General features: G+C 38.7%; 1 protein-coding gene across 1 annotated transcript in view; it reads right to left on the bottom strand.

The window, feature by feature from the left end:
• TRPM3 (transient receptor potential cation channel subfamily M member 3) overlaps window positions 1-21137 on the bottom strand; it is a 273663-nt gene that overhangs the window by 171452 nt on the left and 81074 nt on the right. Inside the window, exon 9 of the mRNA XM_046663892.1 lies at window positions 17738-17912. Coding sequence (XP_046519848.1) covers window positions 17738-17912 — 175 coding nt within the window. The remainder of the gene's footprint in view (window positions 1-17737; window positions 17913-21137) is intronic.

Here is a 21137-nt window from a genome sequence, read left to right as displayed (position 1 = left end):
CTATCTGAGTCAAGCAGGTATTCCATTCTGCAGAAGAGGAGACTGTGGCCCAAAGAGGTTAAATGATTTGTGCAAAGTCGCATAGCTTGGTGCTCTCAATACTTGAGTTGATTCTATTGCATTCAGCCTTCCTTCCGTGCTGCTGCTTTTCCTGATTGTAATCTATAAATATGTCTTTCAGTTTCCTAATTGTCTGCGTTGGAGGTAGAAATTTAAGCATATTCACTGTGAGAAATTGCTTTTCCTTTTTTGTGATATAGAGAACATCTGAAGGAAATCAGATGAGTTTGAAGAAGATAAGGGGAAACCAGTAAATGAAAACAATGGCAAAGTGCGTGGAGTACATTGAAGATTAAATTTGCTTCTAATTTTTCACAAGTATTTCCCATGCTGAACTAGATTTTTTTCTATTTGGCACAAAGGCTTCCTCTGTGTTCTCCAAGTACCCTTTCTTATTGTGTGGCCATATTCCTTAGGATTTTGGAAGCCTGCTTTCCTGAAATTATTGCTTTCTTAGCTCTTCTCATTTTTTTTTTCTTCACAACACTGGAATGATTTAAAAGTCTTGACTGTGATATTTAATCTTCAGCAAAAATAGAAACAAGCCCATTTTTAGATTTCTTTTTATGGCATTAGAATAGTGATTGAAAATTTCTTGACATCAAAACATGGTCATAGTATTATGTAAAATTTTAGTTCTAGAATTGAGTCTTTGACAAAGTGGTGCCTATTTACAGAAACTGTTAATTTGTGGCTCCATATGTACCAATGCTATTTTTGGTATACCTCAAATTAGAAGGTTTTCTGATTTAAGAAGTGTAGTCATTAAAGTGAGGAAAATCTCTAAGCTATGGCATTTGTGTTTCCATTTAAATGCTGTACTTGTGATCTGGAGCTCTTTAGACGAGTCACAGAGTTATTTGAAATAGGTCAGTGTTCAGACAGTGCTCAAAAGGTCCCACAGTTTGTTATTAGTATTCTGTTCAAATGCTGCCAATACAACCCACATGTACACTCTTTTCTCAGGAGGAATATAATTACCTGCAATATCAGAGTTTTGTTCCCGGATACAAAGTTAGAAAATGCATTTTGAATTCAATGGCACTTGAAGAGCTGGACTGAGGTGACCGAGGTTAATGACTTTTGAGGAGAGGAGGCTTTCTTGTGTCCTCCATAGACACTCTCTATTAACTTATTCAGATACAATATGAGAAAATTTTACTTATGTAAATAAAAAAAGATTGTTAACAGTATCACAATTTGGTACTTAAAAAAGTATCATTTCCCATGGAATCTCTAATGCTCTAAAGAAAAATGAAATTTTATCATTTGCTTGAAGCTAAAGCAAGTTACTAAATGAGATATTAAGGGCACAGAAAGGTTACCATGTCTTGTCTAACATCACAGAGAATGGTATTTTCCTTTTCTATCTCCTCCCCTTCTTCTTATTTAGTAAAAGTTACCACTTCCTCCCAAATGCCATGACTCTGGGGTCACAAGTGACAGCATGATTCTTCCCAGAGAGGCAGGACAGCATTGTGAATAAAAACATCATGGCCCCCAGGCCAGGCTGCCTGGAGCTAAGCTGTCACTTGCTAGCTATGTGATCTTGTGCAAGTTATTTAGTCATTCCATGTCACATTTTTCATATATGTAAAATAGGAATTAAAATAGTATAATCATAGACCTGTGACTATTAAATGAATTAATTTTCGGAAGGGGCTTAGAAAAGTGCCTGACACATAGCAAGTCTTTTGTAAGCATTTGCTGTTATTTAAACATAGTCCTACAATGCTCCTTAAGAAAGAGTCCCTGACATATTCCTTCTTGTCAAGTGGCATGACCTGTGACTGGGCCTTCTGTGGGCAATTCAGAGCTCTTTCCTGGGATCGACAGTGCTCTGCATACCTGATGAGCCCGATGGTTGAAGGACCATTACAATCTAGGCTGAGGAAATAAGTTTCCCACTTCAGAGAGGTCAGAGATCACCAATTCTTTCTTACATTTGGGAAATAGAGATACTTAGCTGATTTAAGAGACTTAATTATATGTACATCTATTTATGTATTCATTCGACAAACAACATTGCTGCCTACTATCTGTCAGCACTTTGCTAAGGGTAGAGACATGAATAATATTCAATTCTAGTCTCAAAGAACTCACAGAGTTGTATGCCGTATATTCTGGTAATCTCTTAATAGGTAACTCACCCCCAAACATAGTGATGTAAAACAGTGTTTATTTATTGTGTTAATAATTTTGTGGGTCAGGAATTCACGCAGAGCACAGCAGGGATGACTCATCTCTGCTTCTTGATATCTGGGACCTCAGCTGGAGAGGCTAGAAAGGCTGAAGATGGCCAAATGGCTCAAGTGGGGCCATATGTCTGGGGCCTCAATTCTTCTCCATGTGCTGTGTGCTGGAGCTGGCATGTCCAAGATGGCCTTTTTACTTCCAAGTCTGGGATAGCTGAGAGAACTGACGGCTGGCTGGCATTGCTCTCTGGTGGTTGCAGCGTAGATGGACTTCTTGCATGGCAGTGGACTTCTCATGAAGTGGGGATTCCAAGACAGAGTGTTCAAAGAGGCCCAGGCAGAAACTGCAAGGCTTCTTAAGACTTATCCTCCGAAGTCCCCGAATATCATTTCCTTACACTCACTTAATCAAGCAAGTCACTAAGAGCAGCCCAGATCCCAGAAGAGGGAAGGAATAGACTCCAAGTCTTGATGAGAGAAAAGCATGAACACACAGAGATGGAATATATTGATGGCGATCATCTCAGACACAAGCTACTCCATTGAGTGATTCTGTTCAGATGAGACATTGTAAAACAGAGATCTTTTCCATATTTCAGTGATACACAGCCTCAGCTGCCTTACTTTGAATTCTCTTTTAACAACTGATTATAATGAGAACCACCATTTTCCTTAAAAGTGCTAGTCTAACCACTCATAAATATTTTTTAAATGTTATTACTGATTTGAAGCATAGAACTTGTAACTATTTTCTCCTCTGCTCCAGCTGCCTATTTACATCTATTTAGCACCTACTGTGTACCAGGTTATTTCTTTTTGGCCTTGAGCACCTGGCCAGAGCCTGTTTTTCATGGATCCCATCATCAAATTTTCTCCCGTACATGCTGTATGTAAGGGACATCTTCAGTAAAATGCGTGCATGCTTGGGTCAACCTTTAAAGCTCAGGATAAGTTACTATCAAAAACAGTGGGTATTTTCTTTGTGCTCTTATCTCACTTTGGGGTCTGTGTACAGAGAATGCAACAACAGAAACTTTTGGCTTTGACAACTCTTTCCAGAAACTGGATAACAGAGGAATGTGACTTCCTAAAATATTGTTCAAGTTTACCTCAATCTTGATGTACCTTGGGTTGGACCCTTATCATGTCTTACTCAGATGGTACCAAGAGAGGACCACTGATTGGTTTCTTCTCTATCCTCCTCTAATCTGTTCCCCACAATGTTGATAGATGGTTCTTCTACAAAGTAAACATGATTCTATCACGTCCTTCTTAAAACCCTGCAATCGCTTCCTATCACTAGCAAGATAACACCTCAATTTGCATATGACATTAAAGGCTTGTCATGGTTTCTCCCCCCAGCCAGGCTCATCTCCTGCTACTCTATCACACAAATCCCATGATACGCTCTCACCCACACACGCCAAAGTCTTGCATGCCTCAATAACCCTTGAACTTGCTATACCTGCTGCTTGGAATACTCACTACACTTGAACTCATCATTCAAAACTCATCATTCGAAACTCAGCTCAAACTCCACCTCCTGTGTAAAGTGTCTGATGACCACTCTCTTGGTGATCCCACAGCACTTGATACATATTACTACAATTATTATATGGCATGAAAATTATTTGTTTATATTTCTGTCTTCCTCTGGTAGATTATGGATTCTTTGGAGCAGTGATTGCATCTTTATTCTGCCTGTACCTTAAGCTCTGGAGGAGTGTACAGTTCGACATTGGCTCTAGAAGAATGCTTGCAGATTGACAGAGTGAATGAGTAGCTTCCTGCTTTGTGGCAGCTAACCGGGTGGTCTTCCACACACTTCTTTGTTCCTCATAGTGGGATGAACTTCAAACCTACCAAGGGAAAATGGGAGAAGTGGCATAGGGTTTTGTCCCCCCACAATGTGTTTTTCTTGATCCTTTTTCTTTCCATTAGATTCATCTCTGTGAAATATTCTTAACCTCTGCCTATCTTTCTTTAAACTCACAGGGTACTTAGAAATGAATTGGCTGCCCAACTCAAAAATCAATATTTGGCTCTACTTCTGGAGACTGTTTTCCCTCTTTGAATTGCTTTGTAGCTATTGTCAGGGGCAGATTCTTATTCAATTTTGTCTCTCCCATGATGCATAGGGAATTATCTTGCCCATAAAATTGCTCAAGAATTGCTTGAAGACTTTAAAGACTTCAGTGATATCAAGATAATTTCCTTCATATAGATCTTAGTGGTTTTGACAAGTAGAAGTAATTATATCACACAGAAATCAATTCAACATACGTCTATATTTTTTCAATTAATTCCATGTCATACATGGGAGGGATGAGGTCAGTTCTGCAATCTGTCATAGAAGATGGAATGACATCATTAAGGCACTATAATATGGTGCCATTGGTTGAAATCCAGTTCCTTTATTTACTACTTGAGGGACCTGAGACAGGTTATTCATTCTCTTTAAGCCTTCTTCTCCTTATCTGTTAAGTAGGGTGGAGGGTGAGGTTGTATAAGTCTTTTAAGATTGATGCATTTGGGAAAAAAGATCCTCTATGGAAAGCACCTAGTATTGTTCTTGGCACATAATCGGTGTTCAATAATCGGCAGGTTTTGTGTTGTTAAGTACCCTGGAGCTTTCACACCTGCAGAGAATCCCAAGGATGCCTAGCTCAGAGCTGAAGCAAGGTAGCTGGTGTGTAAATTAGCTGGAAAAGACCATCCCTATGGAGAAGAGAATGATTGCAGTGTTTCTATAAAAGTTGGATGGGGCAGGTCTGTGAATGGCATGAAAGAGGCTACAATGCAAAACGACTTAGCAAGGGTACCACTGGAAAGACCCTATCAGCTCTTGGATTATGCTCATCAAGGTCATGTAGAACCAAACAAGCCAGTGATGCTAAGATGCCTTAAAACCAATACTCTTAAATAGTTTTATGCCATCTTGAAGTCAAAGAGGTGTTAGGATCAGAATTCTTACTTGACTGTGACCTCCTCCTGAAGATCAGATTGTGATATTTCTGGAGTCTGTATGTTCTAGGGAAAGCGCTATTCTGAAAATTCTGCTGAGGGATTTGAACTTCAGGATAAAAGAATGACGACTTTATAGCAACCATTTTACAGATGAAGAATCTGAAGCCTACAGAGGTGAACTGACGTGCTAAAGATTATATAGTTGATAAGTATCAGAGCTGGGCTTGGACGACATGATCAGGAAGGATGAATTATACTAACCTAAATACGTAGGTTCAATTCCATGTAGTAATGGACAGTTAGAGGTCTGCTGTTTAAATGATCACATATGAGTGGAGATTTCTTCTGTTTTATCCCTGAGCCAGAATGCTATATATCTTATGTGCGAGAAGACTGAGTAGTGTGATTTCAAGGATCCATTACTTTCCCAGAGTTACTCCTCTAGCTTATCAGACGTCCAAAGTTTCATTTAATTAATTGTAAGGCAAACAAATATTTTGTGCAATAATTAGAAACCTTAAGAGCAACTCTTGTGATAAGTGATAAATCGTGTTAAATTCAAACTTAACTGACTGATGGTGGTGGTTTTCAGAAAACACTGCTTGAACAGACTGCTGGGGAAGACGTGAAAGGAACACAGAAAAATGGCCAATAGATGGGATGGGATGGCTGGGCCATTACTCTGCACGAGTTTTTACTGAGGATCAATTCCAGATACAGAGGGCCTCTATCAGCGAAGGCCTGTGAGAAATAGTGCCTCTGATTTAGCTTTAGTATCTAGCCTCGAAAGGCTGTTCACCTGGGCTTCTCCTGAGGTTCCCATCTAGCAAGATGAGGTAGTTGGAAGGATCTTAGAGAAACTGCCTGTAGTTGGGCAGGATGTACGTGCTTTGATGATGCAATCTGTTCTCTGAAAAATTTCACTTACTACCACCCATAGGGTGATTATTTCGTATGTTTGTTCATTTTCTTTTCTTTCTTTCTTTTACTTTTTTTCTCACCCTAGAATTCTGAGCCAGATATAGTAAAACAGAAGGCACAGATAGACATACAAAATGAAACAGAAGGTGGGTGGTGCAGTGGGGTTCAAGTGGTAAGAGAGGCACTTAGTACCTATTCTAAGACAAGCTTTGTGCTACTCACTTTACAAGTGCCATTTCACAAAGACACATTCATTAAGAAAGTTCTGACCAGACCGTAACTCCTTCGATGCATGGACTCTACATTCTATTACTTATGTATTCTCTTCTCTCAGTGCTCATCAAGGTGCTGATGGCAGAGGCTTTTCCACCACCCCCTTACCTTGATTCCTCTCATCCTTCTCTTTTTCCCCATAGCATAGCACCTTCTAAAGTATGATACAACGTGCTTATTTGTTATGTTAATTATTTATCTACCTAGCCCTGCAATAATGTAGGCTCTGCAATGGCAGGAATTTTTGTCTATTTGGTTCACAGGCTTATTTTTGCCAGTGCCTAGACCAGTGCCTGGAACATAATAGGTTTTCATGAACTATCTGTTGAATGGCTGAATACATAATGTTAGTTGGATGAAAGAATGTAATAATTAAAAAACGAAGGGAACAATGTTAAATAACATTGGAAATCTGTCAGACATCCAGGGGTTCCCAGTTTAGGGGACCCCAGCTGCAGAAATGCTAGAGTTGCGCTATCCAACATGCTAGCCATTAGCCACACATAGCAGTTCAAGTTTAATTACAATTAACTAAAATTTAAAATTCAATTCCTTGGTCACGCCACAATTCAAGTACTCAGTGGCTATCTGATCAGACAGCAAAGATAGAGAACGTTTCCGTCATCACAGAAAGTTCAACTGGACAGCACAACGTTCTCTTGACGCAGACAGAGCTGTCAAGCTCTCCACCTTAGGCAGGGACAAGCAGGATACTTAGATGAAAAATCCCGAACAGTGTTGGCTGTGTCTCTGCTATTTCTCTTCTTTCCTTTGCCTTTGTTATGAATGTGCCAAGAGTAGAAATTGAAGTGTTGCCAAAGGATATAGGAACTGCCACATGGTCAGGTAGCTTCTCTGCTGCCAAAATTGTAAGGAAAACACATCCTCTGAGTTTGTTCCAAGTGAAATCCCATCAGTGAATATTGCACATAGCCAGGCAAGAGCAATAGTCACAATTTTATTGTTTTAGGCCTGGTCTAAAAGACAGAATCAAAGCTGGACTGAGATGTGTAGGCTCCCTGGGCAGGCAAAACACTGGCACCTCTTCAACTGACATGCTTTAGATGTTGGTCCAACATTTATTCAGAGGAGAAGTTAGCCAGCATGTGTGAGAAGCGGGAGAAGATGGAAGCTGGGGGCATCTTCCTCTGTTGTCTGGAGTAACTTAGCTCTGGGGCCAGCAAACTGCCTGCAGTTACTGGATCCCGTCTTCCTTGGAGTAGCTAGGGGTAGCTGCTAAGAGCATGGGTTCCAGCCCCTGTCTGCCTGGGCAGACCACTCTAACTCTGAGATGTTAAGCAAGTTTTCTGTCTTCAGTTTCCTCACTTAAAAAGTGGGATGATAATTAAAGCTACCTCATAGAGTTCATGAAATAAAATGTTTAGATCAGGTTCTTGCATGTAGAATCTTTCAAATATATTAATTTCAATTCCTTAAGCATGGTGTTGGGGAGAGGGTTTGGAGGTGTGGGGAAAAGGAGGGGTATATCTAAATTCTCTCTCAAAGTAATTTGTCAAACTCCATATCCTACTCTATGAGATGTTGAGGCAAATATAATTTTCTCTATTTTTTATGTATTCTGTGATGGATTAGTTCCCAGCTGTTTTTTTTCTAATTATTCTTTCTTATAAATTATCCATAGGCAACTGCTCAGTTAGTTTGTCCTTCAGTCCAGCTCCAAACAGTACCCCACAATGAACAGCTTCTGGTCCATCATATCCTGTGCATTATGCCTGTGTGGAAAGGCTCATCTCATCGGATAATTTAAAGACTGACGTACTTCACAGTGTTGATAAAAAATTGACTGCTTCCTAAGTATCTTTTAGGCAGATACGTTTCTTATTTTTCCCTTGGCTTCATAATTCACTGTGTTCTTTGATAATTGCCTAGTGGTAATATATGGGGCTCTCTAAGATTTTGTTTTAAAATCTTTTTTTATTGAGGTAACCTTGGTTTATAACCTTATAAATTTCAGGTGTACATCGTTATGTTTTGACTTCTGTGTAGCCTACATTGTGTTCGCTACCAAAAGTCTGGTTGCCATTTGTAAGATTTTGTCTTCATTCTAGAGCAAGAGTAGACATCCATGACATGTTGACTGTAAATTTCTTTCTTTGCATCGTTGTTAATCTATCACAGTAATCTATCCTCTGAGCCCAGGTGTGGCCCCAGGATCATTCTCAACCCATCATTCCAGGAAATCAGTACCAATTGATTATTGTTGACACTCAAGATGAAAACTATTTGTCATTTATGCACTAGAGATAATAAAATATCAAATATACTATCTAAATGGTGAAAATCAAGGAGGTCACAGGATTAAAATCTCCAAAGTTTAGGTCTGTCTCCAAGACACTGAACTGTGGCTTCCATGGAGTTAGAGGAACTGATTCTTCACTGCTTACTCAAGACCTTTAGGGTAACTACTCATGGATGGACACCTGGTTGGCATTGAATATCCCCAAAAAGACAATAAGCATGTATGTCAACTTTAGGAGTGTTGTCCAACAATTAGGACAATAAAGAAAAGGCTTTATTGAAACTGAATGGAGACTTTTCTAGACAATGTAGTCCAGTCTTGAGTTAACTATGGAGTGCTACTTCAATGCATCTTTAGAGTTTCTGTGGTTGAAGCAGCTTTTATAAGCAGGTGGTCACTGCTATAAATAGTTTTCATAAATCCTGTGCTCCATAATCAACATCAGAGAATTGCTTGGGGAATCTGGGGGAAATCCATTAAGAATATCTCAAACTATTAATGGTGCCTCTGGGTGAGAGATGTTAATCCACTATATTTCCAGCAGCTGCCGGTTCTAATGTCAGCCAAGTTGATTCAGAATTCATTGCCTCTGAGGCAGAGGGATTAAATATCAGGACAGTGTATTATCTATACCTCACTCAGATGAGTTTTAAATGTATTTGTGGATTTTAAAGTCCTCACTACTTCTTTTCATGAGAGAGAGGCTGTGTCATAGAACTTCAGGAAAAAATCTCCGAGAAATGAAGCGGGTAAAGAAATGTACATGTATATCTCTTGCGAAGGCAGAGGGCTATGTCAGCATGCTGTGCTCGGAGAGCTGTGACGAGGACAGTTCAGTTGGGTTGTTGGGTAAGCAGAAGTTTCCTTGAGATGGCTCTAGAGAGAGGCTGGGACCAGAATGCAGAGTCTTGAGTCGAAGCAAAGGAATGTAGAATTGACCTGTAGATTAAAGGTCTTCACCTGGGTTCTACAAAGAAGCTCCTGGAATTCTGAGGAGGAGCTCCAGGGCTTCCTTAGAGGGTGAGAGCCAGGCAGAGAGAGGGAGACTCTAAGCCAGTGGTTCTCAAAGTATGGTCCATGGATGAACAGCAACCTGGGCACTCCTTTGAAATGCAAATCACCTGGTCCCAACCGGACTTACTGAATTAGAAAATCTGAGGTGAGGCCCAGCAATGTGTGTTTTAACAAGCCCTCTGGGTAATTCTGATGCAAGATAAAAATTGAGAACCGGTGGTCTAGGCCTTCCACGTCAGCTTCAATAGAGCACATCTGTGTCTTGTTTTATATGTTGGACTTCTACCTGGGATTTCATTTGAGAAAGGATTCAGGGCTTTAGTGAAAATCAATACTACAGGCCAGTAGGGATTTGTGACTCTTAAACGGTTGTCCATTGCAATTGTAAAGTCAACGGAAAGTGAAGTAAGACCTTCTCATGGCCCTGATGACTGTCGGTGGCTTCCCAAACAGCTGAGAGAGCCATCATTCACAATCAACTAGTACCAGTTCACGCTTAAATACTTTGGCTTTTCTCACTCTCTTTTTCAGTTGTTAATGCATTTTGAACTGTCAGAAAATAATTTTTAAAAGAAATAAGGATGTAAGTGAAATGAATGCCCTTAAGAAATCCATATAAATAAAAATACTAACAGAGAAGTCTACCAGTTCTGTCAAAATGAGTATTTTTGTGGTATAGCTTGCTCTTCAAGGGAGGAACTTTCAAGTCTGACATATGTTTGGAACCAAGAACGGCTGTGATAAAGAAATAAGGCAATTCATACACTTTTCAAGTCAACTGGGTTCCAAAGACAAAATTTGGCAGAGGGTAGAAAATTCTTGCGGTAACAATGCAATGACTTGTGTGAGCAGAATGCACATGACGCAGAGAAAGTGAAGAAGCTATTTTTAAAACCACCAGAGGAGTATAAAGAGAAATCTAATTTTTATAAATTTTAAAAGAGTTTTTGAAAGTGTGGGCCATGGATCGCTCTCATTGGAATCACCTGGGGGTTTGGTTTCAAATATAGTTTCCTGCACCCCAACCCAGGTACAATGAATCAGGACATTTAGGGGACTCTGTGTCTCCTAATGCTTTCCAGATGATTCTCAGGCATGCTGAAGTATGATAACCATGTACTTATTTTGAATGTTTTCTATATAACAAGTAGTCAAGAGTTAGCTAAGCAAATCTCAGAGGAACATAATTAATAGTTACCTTTGAAATCTTCACTTGGCATTGATGGGCTATCTAAAAGTTGTGGGCAGTGGTTCTCTAAAAAGGATTTCTTTATCATAAGGGATTACCCAGCTATGTGTTTCTCTGATGTTTACTGTTTATGTTCAAGGCCACACTTTCCCAAAATGGAGTTGAGCATTCTAAAGTAAATTTAATCAATGTAGAGAACTGATTGACCAATTTAAATCAATAAAACTACCCCCCTCTAGTACTTTCTTCCATGAACTCTAGATTTTTTTTTTAAGTCAATGCTTCATTCTCGCAATGTTGACACAACATGGAGGGATCAAAGAGAAAATTGAAGGATGAAATTATTTGTTTTATTTTGTACTTTCCTAAATAAATGGAGCTACTCTAGCCTTGTGGAACTTGGATACAATGACACAGGTATCAATACAGCTATATCTTTATATATTCCACAGAAGGAAAATTACAATCAGACTCTCTCCGTGAAACCTTCTCTATCTGCTCCAACCTACGCCTCCTTCCGCCTTCTTAGAATTCAGTAGCTAACATCTAATTGAAAATTATTTGTTATTAGATTAGTTCAAATGAGATTATAAGTCTTGAGGAAAGGTATACTTTTTGCGTAAAACACACATTAAAAAAATACCTGGCAATTGATTGATTTGAAAAGTCACGTTATCTGTCCTACCTTTAAGTTTTCACTTAAATTTTAAACATGCATACACACATATGTAAATATGTAAATAATTATAGGCATTAGTATATATACTTAATTATGCATAATTAAATTTTATCAAATTAACCTATCAATTAAATTTATTTCATTAAATTGAATTCAAGTATATGTAAATTAAATTTAATAATATACATACACACAAACACACCGCCACTTAAAACACCACCGTACTATCTCACAGAATTTGTCCCCTTTACCAACTCTCCTTCAATCTTATTCAGATTGATTCTTTTTTCTGTCTTGAGTTTCATAAGAGAGGGTAAATATTAACTTTTTCTCGGTCATGCATGCTGGCCCTCAGTTTAGATCCAACTTTTGATGGCAAAGAGGAAGAGGAGCAATAGTCATGATATTGCCATTTTGTGGATAATTAACATACCAGTTTCTGTTGAATAGATTCACAGGAGGAATGCCCCCCTTGAGTGCTTTGTCCTCTGTGCTCTTGTAACACTAATATATTTATTATCATAGCACACATGACCTTCTAGTTGTCTATATTCATGTCTATGATTTAATCTCCATTATGAAGTCCCTGAGAGGACCATGTCTTGCTCACCCCCTAACAGTTCCATGCACGTAATAGGTACTCAATAAATGTTAACTTGGAAAACAGTTTACAAAAACAACACTTTCACAAATAAAGCCACTGGTATCCTTTGTCTGTACAAGATGTTTCCAACATTCCTTACTTCCCTTCTGAGAAAATTACTTGATTCTGAGAAAGAATCAAGTTTTGACATGCTTTCTTATAGAAAATTCTCAAAAAGAGACGGGAAAATGAAATTAACAAAATCTCAAATGGACACTTGAAGTCAGAATGTTTGATATTTGTTTCCTTCTTCCTCACTTGACATTCCAATTGTGTCCAGATCATGCTGGAATACAAACCATCGAGATCAATTACTTTCTTTCAGCAGATCTTACAGAGACAAATGATAGGGCTGTGACATCCTTCAGCTTTAGATGGAAATCTCTCGAGGTGCAGAACGTCAGTGACCACTGCATAGAATGATATGCCCCAGGGAATTCAGGCTACACCTGGGTTTCTAAAATGACTAGTTTTCTGGTGTCTTTCTCCTGTCTTTGTTCATTTTGATATGTATTTGGAAAGAAACAAACTTCTGTCACATCTCTGCTAGGGTATAGTTATATAATTTGAAGCCACGCAACATATTTTTCCTTTTTCATCTCCACTTTGTATTCCATTTGTCTTCACCTCAGCTAATCAAAAAATGTAGGGACCCTTATTAAGCTCCCTTTAAACAGGAAAATCAGATTTTTATTTGCGATATATTATCTATTCCCTTGTCCTCAAGAGCAAGCCATTGCTCATTTTTACGTCGCATTTTCTAAGGCAGATTCCACTGGGACATAAGAAGGTGAAGTCTATTGGTGTTTGCCTCATTGATAACTTCCCAAAAGTTATGAACAGACCACTTAAAAGCTTCAAGGCTTTCTTCTACCACCAGTTCTGCTTCTTGTTCTAGGGTGTCTAAAAATGATAAGTCCAGATGATTATTTTTGGGAAAAAGACACCAAAATAAATATAAGCATCAGTAATAAAATTTGGATGGATGAGGGGCATCATCTCAGAACACACATTCATTCAGATGCCTTTTTCACACTGACAGTTTTCATCTGTGAGGTCCTTGCTCACTGGTTGATAAATGAAGGGGGGCTAGGTCACATTTCTCTGCAATCTGAGACTTAGGTTGACAATTATCAGGCAAAGTGACCTCTGACTTCACCTTCAGGCACCTACAGCCTGAAAGGTGCTCCCGTCTTTGGGTAATCCTGGTCATCTTGCTTCATCAACACAGTAAAAAGTGGAATGCTGGTATTTAAAAACTTAGGTAATTCAATCTAATGCTACTTGGGTAGCATTAATCTATTTACGTTTGTAACGTTTAGTCATTTGTGATTCAGAAATAAAATTTGGTAATATTTCTGAAGCAAGGAAATTAGTTTGGGAAAGTGACTTGTGACTCATTCTCAACCATGACGAATGACAACAGAAAATCCAGTATGACAATAAAGTAAAACCAAAGTTTGACAATTTCTTTCAGGTAGTATATGCCACAAAGCAGAGATGGGGAGAAAAAGCCAAAAAGAAGAATTTGATTGCAATTGTCTCCTCCCTGATCCAAACCCATTTGCATTGGGATAGTCTCTCTCTCTCTCTTTTTTTTTTTACCTCAAATAATCTCATCTACAAAACTTAATTAGCTTTGCCAATTTTAATTTGCTTCCAAAGTGATTCCCTTTCAAATTCATAGTCTCGGAAGGTGGTTAATAACAGGGAATTTAAAGGCAAAATATCAAGTTCAGAAAAGTTAAAATACAAGGTGTGTAAATTTCACTCACTCCTTTAAGATTATAAAATGAAAAGCTTTGTAGCTGAATTTATACATTAATAGTACTTGGGCTTGTATTATTTAGCAATCTGTAAATAAACTTAAAATTTAAAAAATCATATTTAAATTACTAAAGTAACTGAAAAGTAAAAATCAATGATTTCAAATCCCACCTCAGGTTTCATAAACAGGATGTGTGATGTTTCCTAGGTCCAATTTTATATGTATAATCACACACATTTATTTATATAGTTTTGTTTATATGAACAGATAGTTGTGCATTTATATTTATTTATAGTGAAACATGTCCCAACTCTGTTGGACTTTGTTAGAAATTGATGAAGAAATCCTTCTTGGTGAATGAAGTCTAGGTGGGCAAATTCGTGTGTTAGCATAAAGAAAGCACACTATTGCAAAATAATGTTTTTGGAAATGATTTTTTAAATTGGCTGCACATGTGTGGCTAGACAATTTCTCTTTTTTTTGAGGAAGATTAACCCTGAGCTAACATCTGTTGCCAATCCTTCTCTTTTTTTGCTGAAGAAGACTGGCCCTGAGCTAATATCCATGCCCATCTTCCTCTACTTCCTCTACTTTATATGTAGGACGCCTGCCACAGCATGGCTTGGCAAGTGGTGCATAGGTCCTCACCGGGGATCTGAACCGGCGAACCCCGGGCTGCTGAAGTGGAATGTGTGAACTTAACCACAGCACCACTGGGCCGGCCCCAACAATTTCTTATCAAGCTAAATAAACGTGATTAATTCTGGCAGTTATTCAAATGGCACATAGAAACGTTCTGAATTCATTTTATCATGATAAATTTATAATTGCTTTCCCGAAGCAAGAGCATACTTTCATCATGACGTTTTATATATATATATATATATATATATATTCATTTATATATATATATATATATTTGGATTGGCAAATATAATGCTTCTTTTTAGGCTTCTATTTTCCTAATAACCATTTCTAAATGTTTCTGAAAAATTTTTGTTTTAATTTTAATAATTCTCAAGATATGAAATTCTATCTTAATCCTTTATCTCCACACCAGTTACATGCATGACTTCACATTCTTGGATAATCAGCCATGGTTCATATGTTTGCATAGATCCCACATAGATTGTGCTTTTGCATATTGTGACCACGAAATAATTAGAACTAAAACTAAACTTTACTTTTAAAACTAAAACTTCCAATTAAAGTTAAAAGAGCATGATATTTCTGACTCTTAATCTTGGGGTTGGGGTATAATAGTCTGCATGGGGGAAAGAAAAGCATCCACATGATGTAGGGTTGATCAGCTTGGGCGTTGGTTTACCACCAGGAATGCATTGATTTTATCTTTTTGGAACACACAGAATAAAAAAAAATGTTATAATGCATCGAGAAAGCTGAAGGCAACTTGAGTACACTTACATATTTAAAAGACAGTATCATTGAAGTTCTATGTGAGATACATTAAGGCACATACCACAAAACACATTTCAGTGAATTTTTTTTTTTTTGAGAAAGATTAGCCCTGAACTAACTACTCCCAATCCTCCTCTTTTTGCTGAGGAAGACTGGCCCTGAGCTAATGTCCATGCTCATCTTCCTCTACTTTTATACGTGGGATGCCTGCCACAGCATGGCTTTTGCCAAGTGGTGCCATGTCAGCACCCGGGATCCAAACCGGTGAGCCCTGGGCCGCCAAAACGGAACGTGTGAGCTTAACCGCTGCGCCACCTGGCTGGCCCTCAGTGAATTTTCATAATACACCAGAAAGAATCTTGACCTGGGACTGTGGGCTCTGTGGCCTTGAGAAAGCACTTCCCTGTGTATCTGTCCCTTAGGTTAAATAATAGACAGTTCCACCAGTTCTAAAATGTATAACATTTCTCCTATATTAAAACAGAATCAGGAAGCGCAACGTATAGACGACTTTAACATTTTCAAGGACACAACCCATGATAATGACAAAAAATAAGCACTAGGTCCAGACTTTCACTGTAAATAGACCTAGGAAACTTGAAAGGCTGAGATGAATAGTTTACTTTTTCATTAGTCTTCTCAAAAGGCAACGTGCATTCTGAATGTATCAACTTGTATCATCCTTGTAGGAATACAATAAAATAATTGCAAACGCTAGGAAGCAGCAAAGAAGCCAAGGCTAAAAACTGTATACATTCTTTAACTTATTTCTGAAAAAAAGAACAAATTCCTATAGTCAAATCAATGAGAACTGTGGTTAAATTTTTAATAAAAACAAAGCACAATGGAGGATCTTGAATTCTGGTTGGTGCCAGACATGGAGGCATTTGGACAACTGTTCTCTTTTTAGTTCGTTAGCTATAAAATGGACTAATATTTAGTATCAAAGGAGAAGATAAAAGTAATTGGATTAAGTTTGCCAGTAAGCAAACTCCAACTTCAAAGTTACAAAATCACAAAAAAGCTTACAAAAATTAGCTTTTTTTTAAATCAAAAGCTTTCATGGGGCCTAAAATCACTGTCAAGGTTTGCGATGTTAAGCTGGAGGCCGTGTGGCTGCCATTATTCCTCCCTTCACATATTTAGGTTCATGCACTTACCAGGGAAGGATGCTGTGTTAATGGCTCCCCTGGAGTGCCGGGCGCTGGCAAAGACAAGGAGAGGAATAAGGAGAGAAGAGATGGTGCGCAGCTGTCATGCTGAGTCTGTAGTTTAGGTCAGGCCAGGTGAGAGAGAGGTGGAGGTGGGAGTGTCCCGAAGTAGGCCAGCTCACCTGTCACTTTTATTATTATAATTATAAGCTTATCTACTTGCTAGACTTACTATGAGCTCTTTGAGGGTAAGAATAGAATATTATACTTTTTCACATCTTGGTATTCAACATAGCACATGGCACCTAGTAGACACTGTATATTTGTAAAAGGGATGATGAAGAAAAGACCCCTATCTCCTTTGGGGCTCCTTTCTCCCCCTAGTTTCATGTGTTAGGAGAATTGATCAGGTCAGGAAGTTCCTTATGTAAAACCTCACTGGCTCCTTTGAGTTTTCCTCCTTAAACTCATTCACACCCTGGGATGAATTGCTTTGATCAACTAATCTGCAAGAGGGCCTGGGTTTCCTGATTCACTGAGTGGGACCTCAGATCAGAGGGGAGGTTGTGAAAGGAAGTCCTCCATGGGGGTGGGGGCTTTGGACTGTTGAAAGCAGCATTAGGGGGCTGATAGATAAAGGAAAGGGCAGGAGGGGACCAGGGAAAGTTTACACAGGACCAGAGTGGTTACTGTTACAGAGATTCCACTTTCCAAGCCAATCCAGAAAGATCTGACAGCCCAGGCTGCTGCGTGGTTTTGTAAACATTTAGCATTTGTAAACACACAACAATTTGGCAAAGCTGGTGTTTATAGGACAAGCCTGGAAGCGGCACATCACAGCATCTCCCAAGTTACCAGCCTGCACTATATGGTCCAGATTAGCTGTGCTTCGTGTATTAAAACCCAATTCCTGCTTCTCCTTGGTGGGAGGAGGAAAAGAGAGAAAGAGAAATGACAAGAAGAGAAAGGAGACCACGACCTATGACTCCTCCCTTCCCCTCATCCTCTTTATCATCAGTGTGGTCTAGTGTAGCTTTCATGGAATTTCCTGCTTCACAGAACAGTTAGAATTGTTGCCCTGCTCTTCTCCACCACCCTCCCATGCCAAACATCTTCATCAACTAATACCCTCTTTGCCAAGTGTGGAACACAGGCTTTGCACTCATGGGTCTCCTATGGGGCCTGGCAAATTACCTACCCGCCTTCTTCTGAATATTTATGCCCAAATGCCAGGATGTCAGATGCCCGTCCACTGCCATCACAGACAACAACCGGCACGGGAGGGGTGTCTCGAAGGTACTCCAAGACAATTGAGATCACGTTGGGTCCTCCTTCCACAATGAGCGCCACCACCGGAACGCCTTGACCGATTCCTGCATTAAAAAAGGAAAAGAAAAGGAAAAAAAGAGAAAAGAACACAAAGCCAGCAAACCAAAGAAACAAAAAGAGAAACAAAAAGCACAAACTAAAATTACTGAGCACGGGGGAGGTAAGAACACATGAAGGGATAAAATATGGAGCGGAAATTTACTGAAAACCCTTTAGCAGAATTTCCCCACCAGAGAGTCTATTTAACTTTGCTCTCTCCCCACAGCTTCCGGAGCACTGGGGCTGGGGTCAGTGAAGGCACCGATTACCATACTGGTCAGTTGCGGACAAAGGGTGAGGAGGAAGAGAAAGGAATTGGTTAGTAGATGAAGCACTGGGCCAGCAGCGAAAAGATTGGGAGCTAAATGTCATCTTAAGCAAGTCTCATCTCGTATGTATCCAGTGGTTCAGTTTTCTATATGAAAAATGGGAAGTTAAAAAAATGGCACCTCCCTGGAGTCATCACAGAGCTAAGAAAATGCCTGATGGTTCTTTTTATTAAAGACTATCAAAATCAGCTGGGAGCATATTTTGACTTGTTGAATCAACTGCTGGCTAAATTAGAGGTCTATCTATTTCTGCCCTTAAATGATCAGCTTGGTTATTTATTCTTAACAGCATAACAGGCATAATAAAGTACCCCGGAGACATGGCATCTGCCATCTGCCATTATCGTATCCTTCACTACTGAGCAACGTGCCAGGCACATCATGGGTCATCAGGAAACATTTGTTGAATGCAGTTGAATTCAGGGGTTTCACAGACTTTTCCTAAAGTATTTAAGCTATTTATGCTGAGCCATAAGACATTGCCGTTTTCAAGTAAAAACTACCCTAACATCAGCACTTACATGTGGTTCAACTTAACCTATTAAAGAGAAGTATTATAAACAAATGTCTGTGAGAGACATGATGAGAAAGAAATTCAATTTGTTTTCAGGTGACATCTCAAGTACAACCATTGTTCATTGAATAACGTGCTTTTGCCCAGTTTTGTTATCACACTGTATTTTCTCACTCTGTCTTCCCAGAATAGTTAGGGAATTGAGCAGTGCCATATAAATGAGACGGTTTTGCTCAGTACACAGAGTAGTTATCTTAAAAAAGACGTAATCAAGATTCTGTACCACTTCTGTAAATATGAACTAAAAAAAGCCCTTTGTCATCTCAGTTCTCGCTCTTCCCCCTTCTGCTATGGTTTTATCTTATATCAAGAAACTTCTTTCCTGTGAGAAATAATAGTTTGGGGTTTGGTTTCTTGCTCCATTAATAAGAGATTTATTTGACTTGTGTGGCCTGTTTTACTTTCAAGTGTAAGTCCATCCATCTCCTCGGACCTCATCTTTTCTAAGTCAGTGTTTTTCATGGTTTGATTTTCATCTTAAAGGAATGGTCCAAAATGTCAGTTACACAAAAATTGGTGCTGTTTTAAATCTACATTTAAAAAATGTAAGAAAGTGACAATTATTGATCACGGCAACATGCCAAGATTTTTTTGTTCCCCAGAAGGAATTGGCGAGAGAGATGACCCTTGGTCCCACCAGGGTTTTCTGTGCATGCGGTGGTTTTGAGAATTACTCTTTCAAATCAAATGAGAGGGAAGTGAAAGGTTGCGCTGCTCTCCTTTGACCCAGAAGCCCTTAATGACTCAGACAAAAGGTCACTTGCTTTAAAGCTCTTTGGGTGCCTACGAAGGAGACACTTTCCCCATTGCTGCTGATTATCAGGATTAAGTAAATTCTTGTTGAAAGGCTCTTTGAAGATTAAGGGCTAACTTGAAATGGTAATACAGGACATTTCTTTTGGAGGGAATTTGCTGACATAAAAAACACCCACCCCATATGGATTTGTATTTTAATATGACTTGGGAAAGAGTCTCTTTTCCAATGTTTAAAATTACTTTAAGAGGTATTTCCCAAAGTGCTATGCTATTTAATTTTTCCCCTTTGCTTTGTTTTAGCACATGCTCCTAAATAGCTTCATATCAAGGAACAATACTCTATATCTGCTGTTTATACCAAATGATGTATTTAGACTCATTCTAGGATCTTCTAAGAGAGGACTTTGCCAAATTCTGACTCTTGAGGACTGATTCTGTCAGTGGGATCTTTACTCCAACTCACAGACCAACTATAATCCACTCAGTGTTCTTCATGGAGGGAGAAATCCTAGAAGGGACCTTCTCGAATGTTCCAGTGATCTAGAGTCTACCAGACAACAGGCAAGATGGCTGGAAACCTCTTTTTTTTTGAGAGGATACATAGTTTCTGAGGATCAATTTTTATATCATTTGAGAGAAATAAACTGTCAGTTGATTTCCTACCAATATATTTGTCAATGAATCAAGCTGTTATAACCTCTAGAAATACAGAAGCATTTTAAATGATCAGACTTTCTATATTTGGTATGAAGCTGTTATCAATAAAAATGATGAAAACAACTATAATATATATATAAATATATATATATACTATTATTATATATATAGTGCTAAAAATAGGATGGAGCAAAGTATCAAAATACCATCTACTTTTTCATATATATTGAATATATCTGATATATGTATGCCTCCAAATTCTCTCCCATTTCCTTCAGTGATAATACATGGAAATTTGTTCCAGAGACATTAAAAGCTTTTAGAGCCTAAAACAAAAGCATTTTTTAATTTCTTAGTTATGGGTGGTAGAGAATCAGTCTATGCCTAAAAATATCATGCTTCATATAAATTAAACTTGCCAATGTATGGTAACATTAAGCCATTGTGTCAGGACACACACACACACACACACACACACACACATTACTTTTGTTTCTGAGAAAAGAAAATGCTACCAAATAATTAGTAATGACCTAAAGCAATGGTTCTTAGCCTATTTTTTGGAAACAAGGATCTTTGAACACTTTTATGAATCTGATGAAAGCTAGTGATCCTTTCTGAAAAATAAATAGGCAATCACAAAAATGTTTCTATGCAATTTCAAGGGGTTCATGGCTCCTTGAAGCCTATTCATGAAAACCTTGCAAATGGACCTCTACAAAACCTCACCCTAAGTTAAGCACATTGATGTATCTGCAAAGAGCATCAGTTTGTGTTCCTTCAGGAAGCTCACCAAGGCCTCTGAGATAAGTTCCAGAAAGAGTTTTCAAAGAAAACTCTATGCCCAGGGAACTATATCACATTATTACTGCCAAGTTATATTGACTGGCTAACCTTTTCAGGAGGAAGCACTG

Source organism: Equus quagga, chromosome 6 (genome assembly GCF_021613505.1).
Source record: "Equus quagga isolate Etosha38 chromosome 6, UCLA_HA_Equagga_1.0, whole genome shotgun sequence".
In the NCBI taxonomy this organism is placed as follows: Eukaryota; Metazoa; Chordata; class Mammalia; order Perissodactyla; family Equidae; genus Equus; species Equus quagga.
This window is presented reverse-complemented; position numbering and strand designations above follow the sequence as displayed.